Below are 23,972 nucleotides of genomic sequence, written 5' to 3'. Positions count from 1 at the left end.
TATTTTTTTTTATAATTTTGTATTTAAAAAATTTCCCTCAAGCACCAGTGGGCGGTAGTGACTGAAGGATAATTTTGCAAAATATTTTCGATTTCCTCAGTTATTTGACATTTTACGTTGACTGGAAATCATTTTATTTGTTTGATATTTTTTATTATTTAAAGCATTCTAAAAATTAAGCATTTCTGTAATTATCTATAAAAAAATTATTAAACAAATAAAAATAGTGATAATGTTAAGTGTCTTATTTATTTTGATTGACAATCTCGGGGTATTCAAAACCCAGGAAAATTAGATTTGTATACCTCGTTCGAATGATTTATTAGTAAAAAAGTAAATTAAAGGATATAAGCCTGGGTAAAAAGGTAAGTTGTTTCAAAAATGCCAATCATTTCCTTAAAATATTTAAAAAAAATTAGCCTCCTGAGCAATTCTCTTCGAAATCGGCCGATTTCAGCTATTTTTATATTTTGTATTTTTTTATTTGGCTCAAACTTTGTGAGGGCCTTCCCTATGACCAAAGAAACGGAGCCCTTTATCAAAAAATCTGTAAAGTACTTTGCGATTGTAAATTCAATTTAACATAAAAAAAAATCATGTTAAATTTTGTTACGTATGAAATTTCGGTTTTTTTTTCAAAATAAGGCCGATGCAAATATTTAAAAAAGTTTTTGTCCCTCGGCCCTGGCCGAGGTCAAGGGGGGGCAAAAAAATATAAAATTTTAAATAACAAGCCATAGTCTTCACATTTAAACGAAAAAAAGTGTTTTAAAATGCATTTTACACTAGTTCAGTTGTTTTTTAGTTTTCAAAAAATCTAAGATCTGACAAAAACAAAAATTGTAATGAAAAAAAAAATTTTGCATCGAAAATTTTCAAAAAATCTTAAGATTTTTAAATAAACCCAAACATGCTAAAAATGATTTTGAACGCAGGAGAATGTATTTTAATTTGATTTCAGCTGGTTGCCCTTGAATTTTCATTGAAATTTTGAAGTTTATTGTAAAAATATTTTTTTTGCCCCCTGATTTTTCGGGCCAGTTTTGAAGGGGGTGGGGGGGGGGGGGTGACAAAAACTTTTAAAAATATTTGTACCAGCCTAACTGTTTTTTCAAAAAATCATAACCCGGCAGCAGATTTTTTGATCATTCTTCTCTATGGCTCAAAAAATGCAGATTTTGTCCCCCAAAACATATAAAAAAATCTTGAAAATCAAAAAGTACGTATTTCGGCAAATTGAGTTTTTGTTAAAAAAAGATAATTAAAAAATCGACAATGTTTTCCATATACCTATTTTTTTCAATAGTCCTCATCAATACCGAACTTTGCCGAAGTCACCAAATTGATCAGAAAATTCACTCAAAAGTTACAGCTGTTTGAATATTTACGTACCGTTTTTGTATGGACAGTTGCCAAAATTGTATGGAGACTTGTATGGGTGGACCAATAACAAAAAAAGCTTCTTTGGTCATAGGGAAGGTCCCCACAAAGTTTGAGCCAAATCAAAAAATACAAATAAAACCCATTCCCGGTTTTGGTAGGGAATTGCTCTCCCTCCAAAATTTCCCATCATCTCTTTGAATTTTTGCTTGCCGAAACAATTTTTGATGACATTTTTCTCGTTGATATTAATTTCGCAAAATTCATATTTTTGCTAATATGTCAACATCAACATGATAAAATGATCGAGATTCGGTAACGATGATTTAACGTTAATAGTTTTAATCAATTTATTTTTTCTTTGTAAAAAAATGCAATTTTCGCATAGTTCCATATTTTATAAATATATTTCAATTTTTATTAGTATCAATATAAATATCAAAATTTCATAAATACTCGATTTTTTACAGAATTCTGCATTTCATTAAAATGCTAAAATTTCACAAAATAACTTTTTTCTTCAATTGATACTCAAATAAAGTTAAAGTCCAAACAGAATGTCGCTTTTTTAAAAACATCATTTTGCAAAAAAAAAATTTTTTCATGAAATACGGTATTTGGTGATTTTTTTTACAAAACGATCATAAAGTTAAAATGCATACTAAAAGATTGCATCGTTTGATATCCAAAGTGATGAAAATAAAATTAAAAAAACATGACAAACAATACATTGTTGAAATTTGAGTACATCTCATTCTCGATTTATTTAAAAAAATATCGTTCGTCGGTAATCGATAATCGAAGAAATCAAATATTCAATTAAATGAGCTAAATTGTTTCTACAGTTCTAATTATGACTACCTCTTTAGGCAGTTTTTGCATTTTTTCCATCAAATCAACTTTTATTTGTTTACCCGAGCTACCCAAAATTTAAAAAAGAGACGCTATGAATAGTTATTAAATTACAATCGAATTCTAAATTCAAATTGTTTTTTTTTTTTTCAAAATATTAGACTTTTCAACAAGTAAAAAAATCATCTCAGCAAGAGTCGTAAGCGAGGTTTACCGAGTAAGATAAACATGCCGAGTGCTGAAAATCAAGTTTTGCAACGAGTTGAATACTTTTTCTGCAATTTAGTACTTTTGACGTGAAAAGAATGTAATTTCACAACGGAATACCAAAATTTTAGCAAATTGCAAACATATATAAAAATATAACTAAGTGATACATTTGCTTTGCCGCTTTAGCTTGGCGTCCGTGTGTTAAACTTTTCAGCACTTAAAATAGTGATAAGAATTTAAGGGTTTTCCAAATTAATTCAACCCGCCCTGCCCTCGTTCAACCCCTATCGCGATCGCAACTCGTTTGCTCTGCTGGCGCGATAAGGCCAGCGCGGGCTGCGACGACGACGGCTGCATTAATCAAAATCAACGAAATTATAATTTTTATTATTAATTATGTGTGAAGTGATCGCCGAGCGCGCGAGAAACAAATTGAAATTATTATATTTTTTTCCACTCTGTGTCCAGTTGTTTGCTTTCGACTCATTAAATCGATGTTCGTTTTGTGAGTATTTCGGGGGTTGCTGCTGCTGGGAGGGGGTTGATTTATTCATATTTTTTTCTGGTTTTGATGTTTCATGACCGTTGAGTTAAGCCGACTCGTAATAAAACTTTATCAAGTGAGAGTGATTCAAGCTGCGAGTGGACTTTCAAATGAGGGCTATTACAATAATTGAATTAGTGCAAGTCTGAGCTATAAAAAGGCGCGGCAATTTGTTCCAGTTCTCGATCCACACTGAGCTCAAAGTTTTACTAACCGAAAATTAGTCCCAATTACTATTTCACAGGGCTTGACTACCTAATTAGGGACGTGTGCAAGTTTAGAACCAAGGAAAGAGGGTGTCTTGCAATTTGCTTGCCATTTTCACTCCACAAAACGTGGGCAGCAGCGATTTTCCAACAACCTGCAGAAGCAAAGTGGAACTCATGTGTTACAAAACATATAATAAACCTCAAATTAGTCATAATTTGTGCCCTTCACGCTGGGGGAGAAAATCGCGTGTTCAAATGGAAGAACGAAAAAGTTTTTCCTTCCCCCCCCCCACCACGGAACGGGAAATTTTCCTTCCTAGAAGCCACCGCAGCAAAGAAATGAGAAAGGAACATTTTAGTGATTAAAAACTTTCGCCTTCCTGCAGGCAGACTACGGTTGGTGTTTGTGGCCGAGGCGGCCTTATAATTTTCGGCGGTTATTTATTAGCGTGAAATAGCCTTAGATTTGGGGAAAAGCCCCGGTTGCTTTTACGACCCGGTTCCCGAAACGGGGTGGAGGGGTCGGGGTTGATAAAATTTTGACAAATTAATTACCAACTTGTTTACGCGAAATGCCGTGGAAATGCCGCGGAAATAGTGTGGAAATGTAATTTTATCGTGCCGGTGTGGGGACTTGGGGGAGGGAAATTGTTGGGGGTATCAACATAAATTTGTTACGAGCTAAATTTGGTTCTTGATCCGTGTTCGGAAAATGTTGATAATTTTTATAAAAGCATTGGATTGAGTTTTCTTAAATGTTGTCAACGCTATGAGAAGCCAACATGTTAATGATTGAAATTTCAATAATTTATTAAGAAAATCAAAAATCCGATAAAAACTCTTTAATTTTTTTTAAACCCACGTGGACACAGAGTTTCAATAATTCTGTAATTCCGGAATTTCTTACTAATTCTGGAGTAAGTCTCGAGAGTTCTAGTATTTTACAAATATTTTTTGGTAAAACATTTTTTAGATTTCTACAGTCATTCAGAATTTCTCAGTAACATTATTCGTGTAGTTCCAAAAATACTCCAAAAATTCCGCAGTCATCTAATTGAAATTGAATAGATTAAGTTGTTACGGGTTTTCTTTTAAGGGAAATCTGGCAACACATAATGACGAAACAATAAAAAAATATATTAAAATTTTCTTGAGCTTTTATTATTCATTGCATTGGAAAAAATTCAAAACCTAGGGCTAGACTCTTGATCTGGTGAAGGCTGGCCTAAAACAAAAAAATAAAATTAAGTGCCCAAATTTAAATAAATAAGCTAACGAAACTATTGGCACTACGCCCCCCGGGGCAAGCTAGAATAATCACAAAATGTTTAAAATATTATTACAGTTATGCATTTTCCAAAAAAAAATCAAAATATCAATATATTTAAGGAAATACATTTCTGTGGTATTTTTTAAAAAGGACGTAACCTTGTTTAAAAACGTCCAAGGTTTGCATTAGATTTTTTTCTGATGTTTTATGTCTTTTTTCTGATTTGTAATCCGAAACTTCAAAATACAATTTGAAAAAGTCTTAAAGTGTTCAAAATTTTATGAAAAACGATACACAATGTATTTTCAAAAGTTTGCAATCAGTTGTAAGAGTTTTGTTAACTTAAATTTTACATTGCATTGCATAATGCTTTTCCCCTGATTTTTTAAAAAAATGTTTGAAGGGGGGAAAAACTTGACATAAAATTTAAATTTATCTAACTAGGAAGTAGAAAGTGTTTAATTCAAAAAAGAGAAAAATGGTTTGAAATGCAGCGAACAAAAATCAAAAAGACAAACGTCAAATATAAAAATAAAAATAAAAAAAAGTATCTAATCAAGCAAATTTCAATATTTTTTTTAAATATATTTTCAACAGTTCTTCAAAATGTTTGGAAAAGTTGTAAAAAACAAAGTTATTTTAAATATTATTTACAAATAATTTAAATTTTAAATAAGTTTTTTAATAATTTGTAATTTATTCCATTTTTTGAACATGAGAAATTTTTTACAATAAACAGTAATAATATTAAAATTCGAACAAAGTAAAATAATTTTATATTATTCCAAAAGAATTTATTCTTGTTTCTGCAATTTTTGTTAGATTTCCATTCTTTCGTGTTACCGTTTTGATCGATTGTAATTTAAATATATTTTATTATTATTTAACAATGTTGTATGTTTTTGTATCAAACAAGAGCAGTTCTTGAAAGAGATTTGGGAAAGAATTTTAAAGATTTTTTAAATAACGTCATGATTCGAATTCCCGGACGCTTCGAAACCCGGACACTTCAACTTTTTTTTTTCAATTATTTGGATATAAGTTCGCATTATGAATGTCAAAACTGTGTTATTTGATGAATTCTAACATCAACTTTCATTTAAAGTTTTTTTGAACGTTGTAGTTAATGCCAAAACAATTAAATTAAATAAAATTATAAGTTTACCAAAAATGCGAAATATTTCAACGGAAATATTTCATAGGCGTCCGAAGCACCGGGAAGGCAAAGCAGAAATTTATGTTTTTGATTTTCTTAAATTCTAGCCATTTTTTATATAAACTATCGATTGTTTTGATGTTAACAGCTTATTTGAGACCTAAAGAATGCCATTCACTAACATTTCAGTCCAAATTTGTGCGATTCATAAGCAAAATCGAGTGTCCGGAATTCTAAGCAAAAGTGTCCGGATTTCGAATCAGCTTTTAACAGTGTCCGGGATTCGAAGCACAACAAGCCATTTTAATTTTCAAATTAGCATTAGCATTAGCATTAGCATTAGCATTTTAGGACGCCCTATCCACGGATGGCTCCACAACGCTTATCCCACTGTTTGGTCTGGTTGTGTTAGACCCTCATCCGGAACAATAATCCAACACGGGAGATACCATGTCTTCATCTTTTGATGAGTGTGTAATACAGCCCAGGGCATAAGGGGGTCCTCGCCGGGTCCAAGCTATCCTTTGGGGAACGGAAGGAACGTTAGTAAACACCTATCTAAAGTGCGCAAGGATCCCTACGACACCTTAGGGGTATAGATGTTTGTAGGGAGGTTTTGGACTCAATGTTAGTAGGATAAGGTAAACCCTAGGATACACCTCGAGAGGTATTGCGGGTTAGTTAGAAAAGAATTTAATTGTTTGTAATTTGGCAAGGTTTGCATCGATGTTACTTTTCTTCCATTAAACTTTTACAGCCGGCTGTAAAGGGCAAAAATAGGATTTATCATGTGTTCATTTGTGGTGTTTTAATCCATAGTAAAAATCAATATGTTATTTGTTAATGAATTATATGCTGAAATATCAACATTTTAATGTGTGGTTCGTTTTAGGGTCGGTTTCGCAAATTTGGTTGATTTAAGGTTTTTAATTATTACGCGTTCGAAATTGGGATGCTCGAGATTTTTCAATATGTTGACTTTTTCCTGAAGTTGCGATAAGATAATATTTTTGAGAGAAATATAAGAAGAGTTAGCGAAGAAAAATAAACCTTAACAAATTGAACATGCAACTAAGCGTTTTTTTAAAGTTCCAAGATTCCCGTTTATCTGTTGTTTGATTAATCAAGAGATGGCTCAATCTTAGACAGCCGGCTGTGGAAAGATAAAGCCAACACCGTATTAATTTAAAGAGTGATTTTGTATTCTTTGTTTGTTTTTCGGATTTAATTAGCTATATTGCAATTATGCGAGAAATTAAATCGCGAGATGAAACAAAATCGATCCGACGTAAACGCGTTGCAATTCGTATTCAATTTTTTATTTGAGAGCAATAATGATGAAACAGATTTCCCGGCCAATGAAACGCGACAAACTGAAACCAACCTTGCGACGGCAATGTTTGAATAATTTGTACGCGCAACGAAACGCTCCCAAAGTCCATTCTCGATTTTTTATGTATCTGTAAGCTGAAATCATTTTGTAACAAAGCAATAACATTAATAAAATATAAACAGATACACTCACACAAACATTCTCAATTAAGCCGAAACAATAGAAAAATCTTTCTCAACACACACAACTTGACTTCACCCAAACATGGCACCGCTCCCCTAATTAAAAGTTATCTAGACAAGTTGTTTCGGAACAAGCCATTTTAATTTTCAAATTCTGATGAAAAATTGTTAGAAAAGACATATTTTGCATGCATTCTCTTAAAACTGACTATTTATACTAAATCCTAATGATATTTCTACATTTCCAACTTATTACATGATTTTTTGCCAGCTATAACAAAAATAATATGGTACTAAGTGTCCGGATTTCGAATCATGACGTTACATAATTAATTTCTGATTCTTTAATATTTTATAAGGTTTTCAATTCTTTCAACTAGTAGCGTTCCTTGAAAAAATTGTTAAAAGTAAAAATCGGAATCCAAACGAATTTCAATAATTATAAAATCATTTAAAAGAATATTTTTTGTCTTATCATTAATTGTTTTTTATAGCAACGTATAAGTTTCTTCTTATTAATTTATTCATGTTCAAGTATTTTTTTGAGAGCTTTTCTATTATTCCACACATGAACGTTAATAACATAGTTTTTATATTTTTTAAAATGTGTTCTAAAACTAAGCTAGTTAAAAATAATTGTCTTTATTTTTTTGGTTAGTTTTTGCAAATATTTTAATGTAAACAAGTCTGAATTTGACCATATTTTGAAGCATTTCATTGGCTTTCGCAAATGTATTCTTGTTTCTGTAATTTTTTGCGGGTCTGAGAAAGTGTGACATTGCGTGTTATAAGTATAGGGAAAGCGTGACAAAGGGGGGGAGGGGGGTAAATTTTGACTGATTTTAGCGTGACGTACTTTATGGATGAAGCCTTATGAGTTTTCAATTTATTGTGATCTTAGGAATGAAATGGGATTTGGAGAATCTTATTTTTATTTTCTTTAAAATTATTTAAATCAGGTTGAAGTAAAATGCACATTTTTCGGCTTTCAAAAATTTGAGGATTGAGCCAGAATTCACTCATATTTAAAGAATTTCACGTTCTTTTGTAACAATTCAAAATGAACTCTTGTTTGATTATTTAAAAACCACAAGAAAAATGCGTCTGCTGCTGTTTTCATCGGACACTGAGAAATTAAGCTCAATTTAGAGACAAAACATTTTCGACCTGTTTTTCATACATTGTTATAAAATATACGATTATTATCTTCAAAGTTCTAAATCCTGTGGACTAACAGCATGACATTGTACCTTCCTCAAACTAACTAAATTAAATAACGAAAGGCTTTGACTAACTGGATTCTTAGAAATTAATCACCCAACTTAACCTTATCAATCACAAACTAACAAATTGAACCATCCCTCTCTCCCTCCCCCCAGGTGACTCCAGCGACGCCACCGACCTGAGCGCGTCCCCGCTCGGCCAAATAAAAGTCTGCGACCAGCAGCAAATGATGGCGAAATCGCTGGCGGCGGCGGCCGGCCAGTATCTGGGCAGCCCTTCGCCAACGGACAAGTTCCAGCAGCTGGCCACCAACTACCAGAACCACATGAAGAGCCTGGACTTTGCGGCCTCGCTGGACTCCGGCGTTGGAGGTGGAATGCACCACCATCATCTCGGGCCGCACCAACATCCGGCGGGACTGCCGATGGGCGGACAGGGCGGCGGTGGACACCACCAGCAACACCAGCTGCCTTCGCATGTGGCGGCGGCCGCGGAGTTGGAGTACATGAAGTCGCTCAAGGAGAACAACAAGTACTTTATCGATCGGAATTACCGGTTAGGGGGGTATGGGAATGCCAAGTTTGGAGGGGGTCCGGGGAGTGAGGACGGCAGCAGTACGACTGTGAACGATTATGAGGAGGATTTGGCTTCGCCAACGGCGGCCAACTCGGGGGGTTCGCTGAAGCGCAAGTACTCGGACAATGAGGATCATTTGTTGGACGGAGGTAGTTCCGGTGGCGATCAGGTTGAGGGGTCCATGAGCAAGTACAGCAAATTGGGCGGTGGCCATGACTCGGTGGACAAGCAGTCCATTAAGGCCGCTGGGTTTGATTACATGAAGAGCTATGATGATTTGCGGGCACGGCAAGCCGCGGTCTACGACGCTGAACAGCAACTTCAGCAACATCACCACCAACAGCAGCAGCAGCAACTCCATCAGCAAGTGGCCCTGCACCATCATCATCAGCAGCAGCAGCAGCAACAGCAACTCAACGCCCATCAACAGCAGCAGCAGCATCCTCATCAGCAACAACAACCTGCTCCTCAACAAGCCTCGTCAGCCGGTGGAGATGAGTACCGGCTGGGAGGGGGAAACTCCGGCACTCCTGGAAGTCAACACCAGTCGGATGGGCAGGACAAGCTGGGCGATGACGGAGGCGGTGGTGGCGGTGGTAATAATGGTGGTATTAATTACGCGTCCAGTGAGGAGATGAACCAGACCACGTCCAGCGAGCAGGGTGAAAAGATGGGCTCCGGAAGTGATGATGAAGGTGAGACTTCTGGTCTTCTCGGTGTGGGTTTTGTAGAGGAACTCAAAATTTTTCTTTGTATTTTCCACTAGGCGGCGAGGACGGCTGCTCGAAGAAGAAGCACCGCCGCAACCGGACCACCTTCACCACCTACCAGCTGCACGAGCTGGAGCGAGCCTTCGAGAAGAGCCACTACCCGGACGTGTACTCGCGGGAGGAGCTCGCGATGAAGGTGAACCTGCCGGAAGTGCGCGTACAGGTAAGTCGCCCAGTTACATTCTTTTTTGTGGGGTTTGGGTCTCGTGGCGCAGGGGTAGCGGCTTCGGCTGCCGATCCCGATGATGCTATGAGACGCGGGTTCGATTCCCGCCTTATCCACTGAGCTTCTATCGGATGGTGAAGTAAAACGTCGGTCCCGGTTTCTCCTGTCTCGTCAGAGGCGCTGGAGCAGAAATCCCACGTTAGAGGAAGGCCATGCCCCGGGGGGCGTAGTGCCAATAGTTTCGTTTTTTCGGGGGGAGATATTTGGAAAATGCGGCACGGGGATTGTGTGCCAAGTTATTGATTTTTTTTTCGCTTTCTTGTTTGTTCAAGGAGGGTTTGGGGGAAGTTTCGCACGAAAAGACTAACGAAATTCACATATGAGCAGTCACATATGTGAGATTCCGAGGGTAGGGTGACCAAAATTACTTGAATTGAAAGCTTTACAAAACCAACCAACTTCAAAACTGGTAACCCTAGGAGAACCTCGATTTAGGAATGCTCCAAGTAGACACAAAAAATGCTCTTTTTCTCGTGCCAACTATGCTTTTTTCTTCTTCATATAAGGGGGTTACAAGTCAGAAAAGGGGAGTGAGTTGCAGTAACGCGACGTGTGGGCAAAATGTTTGGTTATTTATATGGTGGGAAAAGGATAAATGAGGCTATTGTGCTTTGGGGGAGGGAGAATGGGGTTTGATGCTCTCAATATAGTTTGTTTGGATTTACATACTTGATTGCAATTCATGGGTGAGTGTGTGACTTTTGTGAGACTGGGTTTTGGTTTTAGAAAATTTTGATTTTCAATGGAATTTTATATATTATATTGAACATGAAATTTTAACAAAAGTATTTCTTTAATTTGAACGTACACGGTAAAAAAATAAAATTGGAAGATATAAATTTTGAGGTTAAATGTTGCCTCTATAATGATGTTATATTACCTCATTTTAGACTGAAAAATTTGAGACACTGTACAAGACGTAAATTGTCAATTTTTTAAAAGATGTAGGCGAAAAATACCCATTTTAATCACTCTAAGCCATTCGACCAATTCTCATCACTTTTGCCGTTTTCCGCTATTAAATCAACATTTTCAGATGTATCAACATTGGAATGTTGCTTGCTCACTTTTATTTGAGCTTTTTTTTACTTTGGAACAGTCGAAAACACTTTATGAAAGCTGTAATTTGTTATCAAAGTGCTGATAGGCCGATAACAGAAATAGGCTGAAAATAGGGAATAGTTCCCCTACTTGTTCCCAAATGTAATAATGCCTCTGTGCTCTCTTGTGCTAAGCTTGCTGAAATTTTGCATGCTTTTTCACTTTATTAGATTTTGTTAAACACTAAATTCTGTAAAAATTTCAGTATTTAAAAAAACTCTAGAAAAGAGAAAAATGCACAATTTCGCTTCGTTTAATACCATATTGCAAAAAAAAATTCGGTAATATTGGAAAACAGATTAAATGCAAAAGCATACGAAATTTCGATTCGTTTGATACCACAATTGCAAATTTTAAAAAATTGAGTATTTTCGATTTTGTTTTTGTGAGATATTTAGTATTTCAAAAAACTCTTATAATGAGAAAAAAGCATACAAAATTTCACTTCGTTTGATACCCATATTGCATATTTTGAATATTTGAGTACTTTCAAAAAAAAATCAACGGTAAATTATGAAAATTTTCGAATTCCACAAATTCACAAATTACCGTATTTTTCCAAAAACACTCAAATTTTCAAAATATACTCATATTACGGAGCGAACGAAGCGAAATTTGGTTGGATTTTTCACATCAATAGGGTTTTTTTTAAATACACAAAATGCCGTTTTTTCGAAAGTACTCAAATTTTCATTATTTGCAATATAACAAATTATGAAAATCAAACGAAGCGAAATATTGTATGCTGTTCACTTTATTTAAGCTTTTAATGTAAAATAAAAAACTTTTCACGAAATACCGTATTTTTTGAAAAACCTAAAATTATCAAAATATGTGATATGAATATAAAACAAAGCGAATTTTTCTTTTGTTTTTTACTAAACTATATGCAAAAGGTATCAAACGAAGCGAAATTTGGTTTGATTTTTCACACCAATAGATGTTTTTTTGAAAATAGATGAATTTTCACAAAGTACCGTATTTTTCGAAAGTACTCAAACTTACTTAATTTGCGATGCGAAATTTTGTATGCTTTTTCATTTTATTCAAGTTTTTTATTGTAAAATACTAAAATTTTTGCAAAAAAAACAAAATACTCAACTTTTAAAAATTTGCAATATGGGTATCAAACGACGTCCCGAGCAGACGGAAATAACTTGGGAATAACATTTTTTGTTATTTGAAAATACTATGCCAATAAAAATTTTTTTTATAACAAGATTTGTTATTTGTTGTAATGATTTTTTTTTGTTATTTTTCGAACAAATCTTTGTTATTATTTTTTGCTATTTTAACAACTAATCCCAATAACAGTTGAAAGTATTCTTCCATAGCAAAAAATGTTATTCCAAAGTTGTTTTAGCTTTCAACCAATATCAGACCAATAACAAATTTTGTGATGATAACATAAACTGTTATTTAAACCTTATGCAAAAATGGATTTTTCAAGAAGATTCCATAACACTTTCTGTTATTTTAACAATATTTGCTATTGAAATGGCATGAATGTTGTTATTACCGTCTGCTCGGGGTAGCATACACAATTTAAATGTATTCATTAAGCATGAACAATTTCGCTTCTTTTAATACCCATATTGTATTTGTATATGTATTTTCAAAAAAAATGGTAATTTGTGAAAATTTTGTTTATATTTTGCAAAAAAAAATCTAGTAACATGAAAAACAATTGCAAATTAAAAAAAATGAGTATGTTTAAAAAATGGTGAATATTTTAGTATTTTTAAAAACTCTAATAATGAGAAAAAATCATACAAAATTTCACTTCGTTTAAAACCCATATTGCATATTTTAGATTTTTGAATATATTCAAGATATTTTGTGAAAATTTAGGCCGTTGCAAATATTTTTCAAAGTTTATGTCGCCCCCCCCTTTCAAAGTTGGCCTGAAAAATCAGGGGGCTAAAAAAATATTTTTTCGAAAAACTTCAAAATCGTCAGCTGTGTGCTATCTTGTGACATAGACCATTTTGGTCGAAAATGAGTTAATGATGACGTTTTGCTATACTTAACAAACACTACAAGATGCTTTAACCCGATTTTGGAAACTCGCTTCCGTTTCCCGGATATCGCAATACACACTTGTGACATAGACCAATTTATCATCAAAATGTTCGTGCACACTTGTGACACGTCATACATGGTGTTGGAAAATGTGGAAAAATTTTCTTGTTTTTCACAAATTTATGTTGATACACATTTTCTGAAGGCAATGCAATCCTTTGTTTTGGAAAATATACTGATTAAGTCGGTTAATCTATTGATTTAAGCATACTTTAGTTTTTTATGGGAATTCTGTGCACACTTGTGACACGTAGTACAATTTTACTTTCGAAACACATTTGTGACACGTGCTTTTCAGATTTTTGATTACATAATTTACTGTATCTTTTAACTGGTGTAAACAAATTGGAGCGTTTGTTAAGCGATAGTATACGAACCGATTGTTTCAAAAAGTTTGGCTCTATAATTCATAATTTTGAAATTATTTACCAAACTTTAAAAATCGATTTTCTCGAAATGTACTAAATGGTCGTTGTCACAAGATAGCACACAACTGACGAAATGATAATGAAAATTAAAGTTTAACCAACTAAAAACCAGTAAAAATATATTCAAGAATATATTCAAGATATTTTGTGAAAATTTAGGCCGTTGCAAATATTTTTCAAAGTTTATGTCGCCCCCCTTCAAAGTTGGCCTGAAAAATCAGGGGGCAAAAAATATTTTTTCAAAAAACTTCAAAATTGTAATTATAATTAAAGTTTAACCTACTAAAAACCAGTAAAAATGCATTTTCCCGCGTTTTTAATCATATTTAGCATGTTTGAACTCCTTTGAAAACATTTTAAATTTTACAAGTCCCACAATTTTTTATTTTTTGGGGAAAAAAAATTCCGTCAATACCTCGATTTTTTCAAAACTAATGATTGGAAAGCAACTGAACGCCTGTAAAAAGCATTTGAAAACACTTTTTTCATCCAAATGTTGAAACCTAGGCTTGTAATTTCAATTTTTATATTTTTTTGCCCTCCCCTCGACTTTGGTCAGAGCCGAGGGACATAAACTTTGAAAAATATTTGCAACGGCCTGAAGCGTTTTCGAAAAAATACGGTATTTTGTGAAAATTTCAGTATTTAAAAAAAAATAATAAAGAGAAAAAAGCGTTCAAAATTTGCATCGTTTATTGCATATTTTGAATATTTGAGTAATTTGGAATACGGTAAATTATAAAAAAATATTTTTCCGAAAAAAAAATCTATTTAATTTTTTGTTGTTGATCAAGATTGTTGTAATACACATTATCAAAATATTCTCAACACACACGCCAAGCTCGATTGATTTCGCAAAATCGGCTCTACTCTTGCATCACAAAGCGCCTATCCGTCTATCCTTTCCGGGTTCATCGTGAAACGGTTGATGTCACCATCACCACCACCCGCAACGTCGTCGACGACGACGACGACGATGTCGCCGACCAGGAATTCAATCAACGCTGATCAAACCTCATTTCCTGTCATCTGGAATAGGCCGGCCAGAGATAATTTAAATCGAAATTAATAGTAATTATAATCTTCGCCTCGTCAACAAAATACAAACGCACACTCATGTAAGATCACATCAGTTGGTATTAGTGCGTGTGCGTGTGTCAGAGTGGAGGGCGTTTCCGAACGTCACAACCGAGAAATGATGATGCTGCACGAGGGCGTTCGCCCTCCTCTCGAAAGGGTGGTTTGTTTGTTTTGCCGTTCGTGTATGTGCGTAACGCACACACGCACAGACACACGCTCACACCCTCGCAAAACTGATCATCCGCGCCGTATCGCACAGTGAAGAGGGTAAATTATCCTCTTCAGACCACACTTAATAACAGTCAGTCACAGCTCATGTAGAACCCCCTCTTGCAAGTACTCACCCTCGTAGAAGCAACATGAACTTCGAGTACGACCCGAACGGGGTTGTTTGTTGGGCTGAGTTAGAGGATTTTTTTCAAATTTTAGAATGGAATTCTTCGTAAATTGCAGATGAGAACAAACATTGTTTATCAAAAATATATTTTTTGAATAATGTGAAAAATCACTTCTAATATTGATCGACTTTTCTGTTTAAAAAACAAATTTTGCTCCCATTTCAAAATCACCTCCTGCTCGGGTCACCTCGACCCAACTTTATCGTTCAAACCCAACGCCAAACGAGGAAGGAGGAACGTTTTTCAGATGGTCGTAATTGAGTTTTCAATTTACCATCATATGAATACGATTAACAAACTCCGAACCTGCTGTGGCAACCCTCTCCACCCCCTTGATGACTCTAAATGACGGCAGGTCGAGCACATCGTAGTAGGTGGCGCGGGCGCGCCCGTCCTGACGGAGAGGTGATCAAAGTAACCGTTTTACCCTACATTTATCTCGGGACCAGTCAATCCGGCCGAGAAGTCACCGGTTGATTGGAGATGTAAACTTGGCGTTTAGCCGCGGGGCTCCGGACGGTGGAAGTTATTAATATTTTGTTACGAGAGTTGCCGATTTCGATTACTGCACGCTGGGTTGGACTGCACGGTGGGTGTTTTTAGGGGGTGAAAAAGGACAGAATTATTTGGTTTAGAATAAAATTATCAAATTTTTTGCAATTATTCATTCAATTTTTCAAAATTTCAAAATATTTTGAAAAGAGTCCAACATTTTATAATATTGTTATCTAATGTATGACAAAAGGTCGAATGCCAAAAGGTCGAATGGACAAAAGTTCAAAAATAGACAAAAGCCGAACTGACCAAACGTCGAAAGGTGAAAAGGTCGATAGTTTTTTAAACCTTCAATCATTAATACTTTTGATACAATTATTAAATTTGATTTTGGCTTTTGAGTTTTCAAGGCACTTATTAATGGAAGTGATAAACACTTTGATAAATATTTTCTATGGCCTAATCATTGACCTATTTAAATAACTGTAAATAAGTGTTTTTAAAAATTGAAAAACACTAAAAATACAACCTTCCCGTTTTCTTTTGAAGATTAGTTTTCTTTATAGAATTTAAAAAAATCTTCAAATATTTGAGATGAAGGACTATTTTTTAAGAAATAAAGAAATTAATAATTGTTAATTAATGGAAAACTAACACAATACTTTAGAAGCATGTTTTTCGAAAAAACTATTCATCATTTTAAAAAATGGAAAAAAATAGAAAGAAGTTTGTATGTCCAAAAAAATCAAACCATCCACATTAACGACCCCCGGGTCTTTTGTGGTCTCTATTGCAAGTTTCTGCTCGAACCTAGGAGTCCGAAGGCTTGAATGGGGAGAGCACCCAAACCTCTTTCTACTCCAAGGAACCTTCCACCCCAGTGTTTAAACTGACGACCTTTGGATTGCGAGTCCAACCGCCGCCAGCGATTCCACCGGAGTAGGCTTGGTTTGGTGTGTTGTTTGTACTTATGGCATGGAGACGACTCCAACACCTGGAATGACTTAACGGCCTAACAACCAAGGCCGGGACCGTCATTTTACTTCCTCATCCGATAGAAGGTTGTATGTCCACACATGTTTAAAAACATTTATTCTATTTGAAAAAAAAAAATCGCTAGTATACTCCAGAATTTTTTTCACTTTTTCCACATTCGACATTTTGTCCTTACGACGTTTTGTCAATTTGACCTTTTGTCCACTTTCAACCTTTTTTCCACTTTCGACCTTTTGACATTCGACCTTTTGACATTCGGCCATTTGTCTTACACCCAATTCCAACTATTTTCAGTTGATTTCCATTATAATTTTGAATCTTAAAAAAATTGGCTTTCAGATTTGATGGACCGATTTTAAAGGGGGTTAATGTCGTCATAAACTTTCAAAAATATTTGAAACGTTCTTATTGTACAAGCTAAAACAAAATATATCTCAAGTTTCTGTTCATTGGTTAAAATTTCAAGCAATATTAAAAAAATTGCAACATAAAGTTGTCAGACACGTATTTTTATTTAGAAATTAGGAAGGTTCTAGCTTGGATCCAAAAAAATATTTAATTAAAACAGTAAATTATTTTTTAAATATATTTTTTACATTTTTGGGTTCCCAAAATGCTCTTTATGAAAAAAAGCAAAACTTTTGACGTGTGAAAACTTATTAAATTTCGCTGTTATTTTTTTATTTTTTTTTCTAAAACTAATTTTTATGTGAATTATGCGAAGTTTTTCAGGGAAATCGATTAAATTATTTCTAGACATTATGCTATTTGATCCACATGTGATTGAAACGGCATTTTACTATTTGATACGACCTTTCCAAAACTCAGGCCAGATTTTTCAATCTTGAAGCTATTTTTCCTCAAAAGAATAACTCATTGTTACCATTCATTTGGGTCCAAGAGAGTTACAATTCGGTTGAAACGATTGCTTGGATTAAAGTTTACTTTTTCGTATGGGAAATGATATTGTTTTTTACTTTGGCCTATACAACTTTTTGTTTAATTCATTCAGGCCTTAAACATACTGAAATTTCTAAACAATGGCTCTGCAAAACCATTTACAATCTCATATCATGTTTTCCAAAAAAAAAAAAAAAAAAATGGGACCGGCAAGGTTTTTAAGTTTTGTATCCCTGATTTAGCCAGGGTCAGAGAAAGTGTCGAAGGTGTGACCGATAAAAAATCAAATTTTAGGGTCAGTTTTCGTATCACAATTTTTCAAAGACATCAAAATCCAAACATGACAACCGACTTAAAAAAATACTTGCAGAAAATTTAGAAGGATTTATCAACTCTTTTGTAGAGTAATTTAGGGGATAAATAACAAAATATATCGTAAGTTCCCGTAATTTTAAAGATACTAAAATTTCTTTAACAAAAATCTTGGTGCAAAAGCCCTGGTTGATGTGCACCGTTAATCAACATTTGAAAAATTTTATAACCTTGAACTTGAAAATATGTGTTTGTAAGTTGTTATAAATTAGAAATTAGTAATGGTAAAATAATTTTCTTTTTTTTTTGTCAAATAGCAGTTTAACAACTAATATTACTTTATATAATGAAGAACACAGAGATTTAATTGGTTCTATTTTTGCCTCGTGACTTTCAAAATGAAATTTAAGCATTAATATTGTCTGTTCTGGATTCGTAAAAACGTCTCTAACCTATTTTAAAAGCAGTATGGTTAAAATAATACCGTAGTGATTTCTGGGTTTTTCACTTTTTTATCTTTGCTTAACTAGGCTTTTACAAAATAAAGAATTTAAATGATTTTTTTTATTAAAAATCAAAAACTATTCGAAAAAAGGATGTACAAAAAGGATTATTTAATGTAAGCAAAGAGGAAAAAATCTATTTGAAAATATCGGAAAATTGCTCTTGTTTGTTTAAACACACATTTAATCTTGATTCTTCAACCAATCCCACTGTCCACGCAAAACACCCCGACCAAAAAAGGTCTGCCGTAATTGATTTTGAGCACATTACCTCGAGCAAAAATCACGACCGTCAGATTCGTCACTTTCCCCGCCACGTAAATACCGTGTTTACATCTGTCACCATATTTCGACCAATGCAATCTCACCCTCTTTTTTCATCTTTTTAAAATAAACTGACACAATGTTTTGAAGTTGTTGTCGTTTAACGTAATTCAATTTGGCAGCCTAATTTTCTCTTTTTTTTTGAATTCTCTCGACTTCATAATCGTCTGTTTGAGTGGAATTGACTTTTGTTGAGTTGGGCAACTTTATTGAATTATTAGATTTTTCTAGTTTGACTAAATTTGATACAATTTCGTCCCTTTTTCAAAAGTTAGCCAATATTGATATTGATTTTCCGCGAACGCGAAGCTCGCAAAAGGTCACCCACAGGGGGTACACCTTTCGTGTACTTTTTCGAACGTTATTGGCTCGAATCCGAGCATACGAACTTTAGCCACGCAGTGATATATGTTGCATGTATTGATTTCATGTCAATATTGTTTCCATCTCCCACCCCCCGTCGCACACGTGTGTGCGGGCACCAAGTGCATCATGTTTCGTGTTTTGCTCGCAAATCAGAAAATCGCAGTTTGCTCACTTTGCGAAATTGGAAATTCGAAACCAACGTGTTTGAGGGCAGGTCGTGCACGCAATAAAATGATGGTCACACGTGCTATTTTATAGATTTTGAGTAAATTGGTAATAGAAAACCTAATTTGTCAAAAAAAATTAATAACTTTATACGATTGCATGTAAAGGAATTTAAATTTAAGGCCGGCTACGAAATTATAAAAAAGTATAAATTGTTTCAAACCTAGATTTATGCTGAAACCCTGATTCCAATGACTCATTCAGATCATGATGGCCAAAACCAGATGTCATTGGGCATTGTTTGGCTTGTTTGATCGGCATGCATTCAGTGAAAGCCGTGACTTCAAATTGTGGCATGTTTGTTGTGAATATTTTAAACAGATATTAATATCAATAAACATTACTCAATCACACGAATCGTTTTCCCTAAACGATACAACTTCCATTTTCGTTCCAGTTGTATTGCCCTATGCTCATTCCACCAAATAATTGAATGCCAACGATTCCAATTTTCCCAAAACCACATTCCGTTCAACTATAAAGTTACTGCCGTGTGAAGCCATAATTCAATTTCCCCACCCGTTTTTAGTTTTTTAACCCATTGCAAAATCAAATCATCTGACTAACACTAGCCGCGTCCGTGTAGGCACCCCCGGTGATTTGCTCTAGTTAGTTTCGGGGGGAGAAACTTTTCAAAAAGTCATTTAAATTTCGCCCCCGAAAACCAACCCATCAATTCGCGTCGCCCTGTGACGAGTCGTCGTTTGTGACAAATGTCATCGGGACATGCAAGCTCCAGACACCAAACGCCACAAATCAACAACACGATTTGGCACATTCCGTGCATTTTGGCACTTTAATGGCACCTTCCACCAGGGCGCAACTATAAACTATAACGAGAAATTTGACACCTGTAAAATGGTTTCGAGGTGCCCCCCCCCCCTTCCTTGCGAGGGGGCACACAGTGTAACAAATTAATTTGGGTTCACCACTGACAGGCTGTTTAGTTAAAATGAGGAAGTTTTTTTTGTTGCACATGTGTTGTAAACATGTTTTTTGAAACATTTGTGCAACTTTCAAAAAACAAATCTTCTTCCAAAATTATTCCTTTAAAAAAACAACAAAAATCTGTGGGAATAAATGGGGTGTGAAAACCCCCGACATCAGACACCTAATTAGTGTGGTTCGATTGGAGTCGCGTGCGTGATTGATAATGGCATTTCCGTTCGACATGGGGAGGACCGTATCTTAATCCGCCTGTCAAACAGGTTCCCAGTCCCTCCAGAAGAGGGAGGTCAAAGAAACGAAACAAGAAGACGATTTCGACCTTTCTTTTGTGCGCCATGTGGCCAAACGATGGGGGGGAAAGGAATTTGTCTATCGAACCGGGGATTACAATTAGCCAAACTGTCACTGTCACGTGTACGCGCGCGCTCTCTCTCGCTCAGGTTTCATGGGTTGGATTTGCCGGTGGTGGTGCTGGGAAGATTACAGGAGATTTGGGGGATGGAGCGGATCAATTTATCGTGGGAATATTTTTTGGAACCATGGGGGATCTTTTTGGTTATTTTTAAAACTTGATTGATTCAGTTTGCATATTTTTTTAAATTTTTCTGGCAATCAAATTCTTGGAAACCGTGTAAAACGGGAAATTTCCCCATGCCTTAACATTTGGCAAATTTCGTGAAATGCTGCAGAATATGATTTAGTCAAATGACAAATTGCTTCTCAGTGAATTTAAGCTTTGATGTTTGCTTCGCTTCACAAAAATTTTAACAAGCATTTTGGAAGAAGTTTCCAAATTAAAAAAAATGCATGGCAGATTTACAATAATTTTTAAAGAAATTGTTAACTATATTATTTTACAAAATGCATAAAGAAAATGTTTATTTCAAGCAAAATTTCTTTATTCTACAAAATTCCAATAAAAATGTAAAATAAAGTAATTCAACACAATAATTTAAAAACTCTCAAATAAATTTGAACTTAGTCAATTTATTAAAATAAAGATTAAAAAGTTGTTTGATTATAGAGAGTGATTATAGAGCAATTCTCTCGAAATCTAAGAGAATTGCTCTATAAATTAAGTTATTGAAATAGAAAATGCAATACAAATTAACTTATATTTTAGCTAAGACATTGCTAAAATATAAGTTAATTTTCAAGTATATCAACAAAATTAAAAAAAGTGTTTCGCCTATTTATTATTTTTTGGATAACTCAAATTTCTATATTTCTGAAATTTATGAAATCAAACAAAATTTTAACGTGCATTTTTACTGATTGTACCTTTGATAAGCAATTTGGAAGATATTTTAGCAGCTTAAATTTTCTAAAATCTCTGTAGAATTAAACTAGCTGTATCACAAATTCAACCAATACCAATACAATTTTTTTTCTTAAATAAATAATTGTGTCAGAGGGTTTTATTTGGCATCTTAAACTACTGTTATTTTTTTAAGACATCTTTCTATTTTTAACTACGCTTAAATAACAAATTTGTACGATTATTTTGAGCAGAGTTTAGAGCATTGCAAAGTTGCCGTGAAATTCTTATGTTTTGTAATTGGCACGCCGTGAAACTTAATTTTTTTTTGCTGGGTAAAATCACTCATTAAAAATAAAAGAAATCACTGTATCTGATACAGAAATTTTAAAACAAGTTTGGTTAATTTCCATTTTATTCGTTGTACGTTACAAACAAATACTTTCTAAAAAACAAATCATAAAAATTAATTTTCAATTATTTAAAGATAACTTTAATGTATAAAAGTTTCAAAACTTTTTTTGCATTTATTTAAGGAAAAAGTGAAATTAAATTGAAAATTGTTTGCATTAGTATGATGAAAGCTTTATCTTGAGTTACTTTTAGATTTGAAAAAAAACCTTTTCAATTATAATAACAACAAAATTTTTAAGATTTATCACAAACATAGGATTTTTTGGCAATTTAATCCTTAATTTAAAATATTTAAATATTTCAGTGAATAATTATTTTTTTCATTATTTGCAATTTGATTTGAAACATTAAAACTAAAAATTTACAAAATTTTGGATTTTATTTTATGATGTTGTATCATATATAAAATAAGAAATATTTCATTTATATAATTTTATATTATTCCGTACAATTCTTACTAAGCAAAAGCATTTCATTTCGACAGACAACTTCGTACAATTTTGGCAGCTGTCCATACAAAAAGGCTTTTTAAATGTACAAAAATCACTATCTTATGACCGCTTTTTCTGATCAATTTGGTGTCTTGTTCAAAGTTGTAGATATCGTTTAGAACTTCTCAGAAAAATTTAACCCATTTCTAATTTCGACTTTTCATACAAAACATTGAAATCCGAAATTAACAATTTATAAAAAAATATCATTTTTGGCTTTCATAACAAATTTAATAACAAGCCATTGTTTCGACATTTGAATGAAAAAAGTTTTTTTGAAATGCATTTAACCCTAGTTCAGTTGCTTTTCAATCATTAGTTAAATAAAAAAAATAACAGTTTTGGACATCGAAATTTCACTGAAATTCAATTTTTTTTTAATTTACCCAAACATGCTTAAAATATTTGAGTAGATTGCACTTAAATTTCCATTGATAATTTTAACTTAAAAATAATACATTTGCCCCCTGATGTTTTGGGCCAATTTTGAATACTTTAAATAAAATTTGTACCAGCCTTATCGTCACTTAAAAAATCGTCGCTATTTTTGTGGCGCATAAAAAATATTTTTTCTTATTTGATTTTCTTTAAGAGGCTGTATCTCAGCAACCATTGCACAGTGGGCGAAATGGAACCCAAAATCGGACTTAATTGAACGCGGCTGGTTCCCTGGTATGAAAAATAGTGTTTCTTATGTAAAAAAATCCGGGAAATCGATTGGTGATGGTTTCATCCACCGCACAAAACGGCAAAGGGTCCATTTTGCCCCAAAGGCCCATTTTTTTACATTTTTTCTTGAAAATCGGTCTGTATTTAGAGCGGAGGCTTTAAGCGGCCATCCAAAATGCACTTAACTTATGTGAAAATGTCCCAGGAATCCAGTAAAAATAACCACTTCACCGCAAAAATCATCTAGGGTCCATTTAACCCAAATTCCGCTATAAAAGCATTTTTTGGCCATTTTCAAATGTTAGGTCAGATTTTACAAATCTGAAAATAATTTTATCGTAAAGATCAGACAATTTTACATAAGAATGACGATTTGCACTTGATAGTTTAACACATTTATGTTGATAAAAATAAAAATTATGTAAAAGGCAGTTTATTCTGCGTTTGGGAAATTGGGCCAAAACTGATTCTTCAATCTTTTTATTTAGCTTAATTCCTATATCAAAATAAATGTATTTAACTATCAAGTGCAAATCGTCATTCTTATGTCAAATTGTCTGATCTTTACGAAAAAAATATTTTCAGATTTGTAAAATCTGACCTAACATTTGAAAATGGCCAAAAATGCTTTTATAGCGGAATTTGGGTTAAATGGACCCTAGATGATTTTTGCGGTGCAAGTGGTTATTTTTACTGGATTCCTGGGACATTTTCACATAAGTTAAGTGCATTTTGGATGGCCGCTTAAAGCCTCCGCTCTAAATACAGACCGATTTTCAAGAAAAAATGTAAAAAATGGGTAATTGGGGCAAAATGGACCCTTTGCCGTTTTGTGCGGTGGATGAAACCATCACCAATCGATTTCCCGGATTTTTTTACATAAGAAACACTATTTTTCATACCAGGAAACCAGCCGCGTTCAATTAAGTCCGATTTTGGGTTCCATTTCGCCCACTGTGCATTGGTTCAATTGTCCAATGTATTTTAAGCAAATTTGAAGAACATTCTCTAACTTTCTGAAAATTTTACATGTTAAAAAATCCTCATTTT

General features: G+C 33.9%; 1 protein-coding gene across 3 annotated transcripts in view; it reads left to right on the top strand.

Annotated features, from left to right (window-relative positions):
* The window catches only part of LOC120420700 (retinal homeobox protein Rx), a 105,836-nt gene that overhangs the window by 22,660 nt on the left and 59,204 nt on the right, over positions 1–23,972 (top strand). For all 3 annotated transcript variants that reach the window (XM_039583798.2, XM_039583797.2, XM_039583799.2), the window contains exons 3-4: positions 8,516–9,631; positions 9,703–9,869. In XM_039583798.2, coding sequence (XP_039439732.1) covers positions 8,516–9,631; positions 9,703–9,869 — 1,283 coding nt within the window. The remainder of the gene's footprint in view (positions 1–8,515; positions 9,632–9,702; positions 9,870–23,972) is intronic.

The sequence above is a fragment of the Culex pipiens genome, chromosome 3, assembly GCF_016801865.2.
Source record: "Culex pipiens pallens isolate TS chromosome 3, TS_CPP_V2, whole genome shotgun sequence".
Classification (NCBI taxonomy): domain Eukaryota; kingdom Metazoa; phylum Arthropoda; class Insecta; order Diptera; family Culicidae; genus Culex; species Culex pipiens.
The sequence above is the reverse complement of the archived record's forward strand: the minus strand, read 5'-3'. Positions and strand labels throughout refer to the sequence as shown.